The 8,440-nt window shown below is 30.3% G+C and overlaps 1 protein-coding gene across 1 annotated transcript; it reads left to right on the top strand.

Annotated features, from left to right (window-relative positions):
• Positions 1–3,944: 3,944 nt before the first annotated feature.
• On the top strand, positions 3,945–8,434 carry LOC135150432 (uncharacterized). Its single transcript, XM_064086727.1, has 4 exons — positions 3,945–4,053; positions 4,584–5,081; positions 5,582–6,202; positions 7,152–8,434. Exons 1-4 carry the CDS (start codon positions 3,945–3,947, stop codon positions 8,417–8,419), a joined length of 2,496 nt encoding a protein of 831 aa, XP_063942797.1. The 3' UTR covers positions 8,420–8,434.
• The last annotated feature ends 6 nt before the right edge of the window (positions 8,435–8,440 follow it).

Below are 8,440 nucleotides of genomic sequence, written 5' to 3'. Positions count from 1 at the left end.
ATATATATATATATATATATATATATATATATATATATATATATATATATATATATATATATATATATATATATATATATATATATATATATAGGGTAGCACTTCATAGCATACCCTGTTATATGGAATTACGTAGCACATCATTATAAATATATACATAATATATATTCTATTATATTTTTTATGAAATATAATTGCAAATTTTGATTATTAAACTGAAAACGAAGTTATACAATTTTTTTTATTCCAAAGATCATCTAAAATTATGCAATATCTCAACATGATTCTATAACAGAATAATAATCATCCAGAATTATTCTGTTGTAGAATCAGTTTCGAAAATATTTTTTTTAATCAAATTTTAAGTGTTAAATTACTTAAAATAGATTTATTTTATAGTATTCTATATTGGAATCACGTTTTATATGTATTCTATAACAGAATTTATAAAAAAATTGATGATTTATAGTGGCGCACTATGTAACTCTATATAAGGAGTCCCTCTCTGGAATGTTGGCCTATATATATATATATATATATATATATATATATATATATATATATATATATATATATATATATATATATATATATATATATATATATATATATCATTTTCAAAATATTTAAATTTAGTTAAATAATTCAGTATTATTCCCAAAACGATACGATGCATTAGTATGCCAAAGTATTATAGTTTAGTTAAATAATTCATTTTAAAAATATTATAATTTAGTTTAATTTTTTAGTTAAATATTTTATAGAAAATCAATGTCTTAATTCAGTACAATGCCAAAAAATATTACATAAATTAAATACATTACTATGCCAAAACTGTAACAAAAAATTATATAATTTAAATGCATTTTAGACATTGATAATTCTAAAAAATAAATTATATCTATTACAAATTTTAAATTTCAATACTCATTAAACATTATAAAACAAAATCTCATTCACTGTTTTACTCGCTAAATTAAATATGTTACTAAAATAAACTACATAAATCAAAAACTCTTATTTATTTACTTTCCCTTTCATTGAAATATTGTTTTTGTATCTATTGCAAATCTCTATTCACACCAAAACACTGCAAATATATCTACTATTAAAAAATACCTACATCAATTCCAACTATAAAATTGCATGTTATAGTTACAACAGATATACGAAGATTCTTATGTTACGTTGAAGATACTACTTTTAATATTTGTATGATTTATATGACTACATTCGACAATTAACCTTCGATATGTTTATAATCTTAATTTTTTTAATTCAACTTATATCTAATAGATATAATTGGAGTATTCGAAAGTATGTAATCACTTTCTTTTAAAATCTAAATCAGTGGACCAAAACCGATGATAAAGTTTTGGCTTCGTGATGGGAGGTAAAATGATAAAATAGATATACTATAAAATATTAATTGAGAAATATTTTATACTTTAACTTATTACATGCATGTATGGGTGTGCAGTGAGTCATTCATTGTTGACTTGGGTGGAGAACTCGCAGAATTTGTGATTCATATTTATCAAGACAATTTAGAAACGCTGATGATCTTGGTTCTAGCAAGTATGAAGGTTCGAATGTGTGAAGGTTAGATCAAAATTTTCATTCGTCACATTCATATACACATCTAAATACATTTAATTCCCATACATGTTTGGTAACAATTTATACAACTACACGAAATATCAGTTTATCAACACACTGACATCGAAAGTCGATGTTAATCCAAGTTTAAGTGCAGTATATAGCATGAGACATAGTTATTTATTTAATTTACTCATTCATTCACACAGAATCGTATAATTGTATATTTTATATCAAAATAATATGAGAATAATTTATAATTTTTTTGTTTTGTTCCAGGCTTGATCGTGATAGATATGTATCGCTGCTAGATCTCTAATTATAACATCTCCAAAAATACTACAGTATTTAGATTTTTATGAAACAAAAATGTAATAAGTATTTGGAATTATGCTCAAATTCTTTATAGACCATGAGGTTATCACCTGGACTATGTTTATTTTGGATGACATTTTATTTAATTTTTATTTTTCATTTGGGATCATTTGATAGTTTGGTTTTCTATTATTAATCACAAAAATTATTTTACTAGGCCACAAAAAACCGACTATAATATCAAGATAAGTTGGATAGACAGAGCTTCATGGCAGCAGGTAACAGTTGAATCTGATTGTTTAAATGTAGTTCAAGCAATCAGAGGTTCTTCTCCCATGCGATCGCACTTTGGTCAGTTGGTGGAGCCGTGGAGGAGTGTCGTTTGCTCATGCAGCGACTCTTTGTTTTTCATTAAACGATATGTGAATATGGTGGCCCATAAGCTTGCTAGGGAGTTGTATGCTTATTCATATCGTATCTTTGATAAGTGGTCTCCTTCTATCGAAATTCAACATTGTATTGATTTGGATATGATTGAGTAATAATATTCTCTGCTTTTTGTAAAAAAAAAAAAAAACTAGGACATGTTCAGTTTTTTAATATCAGTTTTTATTTAGGGTTAATGAATTTTTTTGTCACTAAATTATTTACCCTTTTAGAAACTTGTCACTGAATTAAATATATGAAACATTATAGACACTAACGTTTTATATTCGTTTCATTTTAACCATTCCGTTAACTACTTAACGGAAAATTCAAACTTTTTAAAAATATCCAAAACTTTTCAAAAGAAAAACAATAAAAATTAGGATAAATGTTTTAAAAAAATTTGTAAACTTTGAAAAATCCAAAAAAAGAGGAAGAAAATCGAAAACAATTTGGAAAAAAAATAAAGTGCCAAGTTTTTTCCTTTTTATTTTTTTTTTTGCAAATTCATCTGGCAAGCTTTAATCAAGTGTGTATGCAAAAAAAGTGTACTATACTAAAATAAATTTTCATTTTTAGGATGTTTTTGATTTTCTTTCGAAATTTTCAGATTTTTTTCGAATTTTGATTTTTCTTGCAATTTTTTATATATTTATGGGCTAAATTTTAAAATCACAGTTCCGATCAAAATCTTAAAAATTTGATTGGATTTACAATCAATATTTCCTAGTCTCATCAATAATAAAATTTCTAAAAATTTATCTAATATTTTTTTTATCAATCATTTATACCTTTTTGTCATTTATAGTTCAGAAATCTATTCAAATTTGAAGTAGTGATTTTAGACTATAAATGAGATTATATTTTTCATATTTTTTTAGATTTTTTTGAATTTTCACACTTTTTTTCATACTTGTTTTTGAATTTTTCAGATTCCCCCCTATTTTTAAGCTTTTTTATATTTTAAATATATTTTCCCGATTTTTAATTCAGATTTTTTTTTAAAAAATGGTTTTTAAGATTGTAGTCAATTTTTTTTTCTATTACAATTTTCAGAATTTTTTTTCTTCTGATTTTTGTTAAAAAAATTTGAATTTTCCGTTTAGTAGTTAACGAAATGGCTATAAAATAATTTATAATAATCCATTATTATATTAATAATTTTTATACATATTATTTTCATAATCCATTATTATATTAATAATTTGAATTTGAATTTGAATTTGAAATTTGATTTTACAAAAATACATAAGACCGTTTTAAAAGATAATGTATAATAATTTATTATTATATTAATAATTTTTATTCACATAAAATTTTTTCTAAACATAAAAATTATAAATTAATTTTCAATTATAAGTATAAGTAACTTTTTACTAATAACCATGCACGTTTATTTTAAGTTAAAGTGAACCGTGTCACCTGACAAAAAAAAAAGAAAGTAAACGGTGTCAGAATTGTAATACTATACCAAGCCAACCAATTTGGTTGGTCAACACCTCTTCTGTATATACAGCCATACACCAAGCTTAAAATTATATAACTAGCATTTTGATAATCGGAAAAAGTCCACCAGGCAGGAGCTGGTAGAGTAAAATATAGTTATGGATCTGGATCTGATCTTCGATGCTGCCATGGCCGGAGGTGCTCATGCCACTGCCGAATTGGAGATGGAAGCTGATAAACTGTTCAAATATAAAGAAACTGTAGGAAGTATATCACAAGAAATTACGTGAAATCAATAATCAACAGTAAAAATACCGAACAAATATTCGAGGCACGTAAAAACCACGCTGTCCTTAAAACAGATTAGCCCCTTCCACGTGGTGCTTGAAGGTGTTGTGGCTTCCGTCTCCCAGGATACAACGAATAGAGGTGATCTAAAGCACTAGAGATCCGCCTCTTACGAACCGAACAAGTATTGCTTCTATCTCACAGAAACTGAATCCTAAAAAACTCTAAGAGGAATGCAAGAAAGTGATGTATTTTTATGTCCTCAACCAATGTGCAAAGGAGTAAGATTTTTGTAACTTACAACCCAATTAATTTTGTAATTAAATTTGTAACCCCCACCCCCACATAACACTAAAACCATAGTTATTATTAGGAGTTACAAATCAATTTCATTGGTTACAAAATTATATCATAAGTTACAAAAATATCAAATAAATACATGCAAATCAAATATTCAAATAATCAAAATCAAATATTTAAATAATCAAATTTATTCAAATATCTAACAGAAACTATCCTTCACCTGGAATCAGAGAAGGGAAATATAGAACGTGTCAGATTCATTTTGAGGGAATTTGCAAACAAAAATCTTTTGGCCAAGCTTAGTGAGTTTAAACGAACAGCACTTCACTTGGCAATTTATAAAGGACGAATTGAAGTGGCTGAGGTCCTCATTGATGCAGCTCGCCAATTGCCTCCTCTTTCAGATGATGATGATGATCATCCAGTAACTTCTTTTCAAGATTTTCTCAGGCAAGCTGATCACAAAAAGAACACCGCCTTACATGCAGCACTTAAGAAAGGTCACGTTCCTATTGTTAAGCTACTAGTAGAGGCCGACCCAACTGATACACATATTCAAAACGATGAGGGTAAAACACCCATGTACATAGCTGTGGAAGAAGGGTTCAACGATATAGCAGAGATTATCTCTACAACTTGCACTGCTCCATCTTTTCTTGGACCTGATTCTAGTACTGTTGTGCGTATTAAAGATATGGAGCAAGGTATGCTCATTAAACACCTCTTTTCTTTAAACATAATATACTATCTATAGCCATATTTACTTCTTTTTGTTATTTAAGCTAAATCTGATTTTGTATTTGTTAAAATCTTCTTCGCTATTTAATTGGGTTAATTATCTGATTCCGCACTCACTTCACACCAATATATCATCCGGGGCACTCTCGAATTTTTAGTCTCGTTTGAAATACTGTTTTTAGAAATTATATCAATCTAAAAAGTAAAAAGTTAAATTCAAAAATAAATCGAAAGACGTGTTACTCATGGGGATTTAACACAGTAGGTTATAGATATTATGTAGGTATGATTAATTGAATTTCTAAGTCTAAAAATGGCTATATATGGATTATTAGGGTTCTTCGTAACCCATCTCTTCCACTATCAATTTTACCCATTTTTTGGACGCGGAAATTCAATTAAGTGAAGTGAGTGCTCAATTAGATAATTAACCCCTATTTAATTTGACACTTTTTTATTTTTATAGCTAAGAGCCCTGGTGGAAGCCTCTACAAGATTATGGATAAAGATGCTCTGTATGCGGCTGCCATTGCTAGAGATGTTGTTGCCATTGCTGCATTGGGGATGCATGCTGATAAAGTGAGCGGATACTGGGAAGAAACTATCCTTCACACAGAGTCCGGAAATGTAAATACAGAACGCGTGCGATTTATATTAACGGAGTTTGCAGACAAAAACCTTCTCGTAAAGCTTAACAAATTTAAACAGACTGCACTTCACTTGGCTTCGGCTCATCTACACAAAGAAGTGGCGGAGGTCCTCATTAATGCTGCTAGACATTTACCTCCTTCACAAGATTATAATCCATTTACTTCTTTTCAAGCTTTTCTTAGGCATGGTGACGAAAAAATGAACACTTCCTTACATGCGGCAGTCATGCAAAATGAAGAAGAAATTGTTAAGCTGTTGGTAGAGGCCGATCCAAGTGATACACATACACAAAACAATGAAGGTAAAACACCAATGTACATAGCTGTGGACAGAGGGTTCAATGGTATAGCAGAAATAATCTCTACAACTTGCACAGCTCCGTCTTTGGACGGACCAGATGGTAGTACTGTTGTGCGTATTAACAATCTAGAGCAAGGTATGCTTTTTAAGGACTCTTCTGGGAACTCTTTTTTTTTTTTTCCAATTCTTAAATCCTACTCCCTCCATCCAGTCATTTGTATACAAATGACTGGGACACGGAGACCAAGAAAAAATGGAAAAAATGAGTAAAGTTAGGTGAAAAGTGAGTATAGTGGTAGAACCCATTTATATTTAATAATAAATTTGAGATAATGGAGGAAAGTAGTGAGTGTAATAGTGTTTATATTAATATAAAATGAAGATAGTGGAAGAAAGTAGTTGGTGTAATGTTATTTTATATTATAAAAGGTTACTATTTTTGGTATGTATACAATTGATGGGACGTCCCAAAGAGGAAACTGTATACAAATGAATAGGGGTGTCAAACGGATAATTCGGATACGGATATGCCTATATCCGTATCCTTATCCGCAACTGTCGGATTCGGATACGGATAATATCCGCTTTATTTCGGATACGGATAATATCCGCTTTTTCCCGGATACGGTTGCGGATATTTCGGACGGATGTCGGATATTTTTGATGATCATACCGTATTGATGATGATTTTTGAACAATTTTTTTATGATTAAGCTCAAATGATACTTTTATATATGTATAAAGTATTTTAGTATTTGTATGATTATATAAATTTTGTATAAATGTATTATTTAATGCATATACACACAGTACAAGCTAATAACATAAAATTTTAATTACGTATAATTATATATTATATAATTTAAATATCATATATGTATTTAGTTTCGGATTCGAATATCACGGATTCGGATACGGATAATATCCGTTTTTTCTTGGATACGAAAAATATCCGCTTTTTCTCGGATACGGTGGCGGATTTTTCGGACGGATTCAGATTTTTCGGATTTTTTTGACAGCCCTACAAATGAATGGGACGGATATCTGTTTTACTAAAAGTTTTTCGACATATACACACATTACAGGTAAGAGCCCTGGTGGAACTCTATTTAAAATAATGGATAGATATGCTGTCTTCGTGGCTGCCATCGCAGGAGATGCTGATGCCATAGCTAAATTGGAGACGGAAGTTGATATACTGAATGAAGGTGAAGAAACTATCCTTCACGTTGAATCCCAAAAAGGATATACAGAACGTGTGCGATTTATTTTGATGGAGTTTGCAAAGAAGTATCTTTTGTCCACGCTTGATTCACATGAACATACATCACTTCACTTGGCAGCAAATAATGGACACACTGAAGTGGCTGAGATCGTCATCGATGTAGCTAGACAGTTCTATACTTCTCTAGATCATGATAATGGACACATTCAAGAAAATCCATGTACTTCATTTCAAGCTTTTCTTAGCCAATCTGATAAATATATTGGGGACTCTGCCTTACATGCAGCAGTTAAGAAAGGTCACGTTCCTATTGTTAAGCTATTAGTAGAGGCTGATCCAAGTGATTCACATATTCACATAGTCAAGCTTAACAAATATAAACAGACTGCACTTCACTTGGCTTCGTCTGAAGGACACACAGAAGTGGCTGAAATTATCATTAATGCTGCAAGAGATTTGCTGCCTACTGATCATGAAAATGCAGTTACTACTGATGATGATAATGCAGTTACTTCATTTCAAGCTTTCCTTAGCCAAGCTGATTCTAATATGGAGACTGCCTTACATAAAGTAGTTAAGAAGGATAATGGGGCCCTTGTCAAGCTATTAGTAGAGGCCGATCCAAGTGAGTCCCATATTCACATAGTCAAGCTTAACAGATATAATCAGACTGCACTTCACTTGGCTTCCTCTGAAGGACACACAAAAGTGGCTGAGATCATCATTAATGCTGCAAGAGATTTCCTGCCTACTGATCATGAAAATGCAGTTACTGCTGACGATGATAATGCAATTACTCCATTTCAGTCTTTCCTTAGGCAAGCTGATAGTGATATGGAGACTGCCTTACATGAAGCAGTTAGGAAGGATAATGTGGCCCTTGTCAAGCTATTAGTAGAGGCCGATCCAAGTGATTCACATATTCAAAACAGATATGGTGAAACACCAATGTACATAGCTGTGGCACGAGGGTACAATGATATAGTAGAGATAATCTCTACAACTTGCACAGCTCCATCTTTGATTGGACCATATGGTAGAGCTGTTTTGCCTATTAAGAATCTCGACCAAGGTATGCCTATAAGACTCTTTTCTTTAAACGTACTTCTTATTTTTTATTTAAGCTAAATCCAATATCGTTTTCGTTAA

This window comes from Daucus carota, chromosome 2 (assembly GCF_001625215.2).
Source record: "Daucus carota subsp. sativus chromosome 2, DH1 v3.0, whole genome shotgun sequence".
Classification (NCBI taxonomy): domain Eukaryota; kingdom Viridiplantae; phylum Streptophyta; class Magnoliopsida; order Apiales; family Apiaceae; genus Daucus; species Daucus carota.
This window is presented reverse-complemented; position numbering and strand designations above follow the sequence as displayed.

Excerpts from the sequence above, each read along its gene's own strand:
- LOC135150432 (XM_064086727.1), top strand. The coding sequence starts at position 3,945 with ATGGATCTGGATCTGATCTTCGATGCTGCCATGGCCGGAGGTGCTCAT. Across the intron at positions 5,082-5,581 it reads TATTAAAGATATGGAGCAAG|CTAAGAGCCCTGGTGGAAGC; the intron begins GTATGCTCATTA and ends TTATTTTTATAG. Across the intron at positions 6,203-7,151 it reads TATTAACAATCTAGAGCAAG|GTAAGAGCCCTGGTGGAACT; the intron begins GTATGCTTTTTA and ends CACACATTACAG.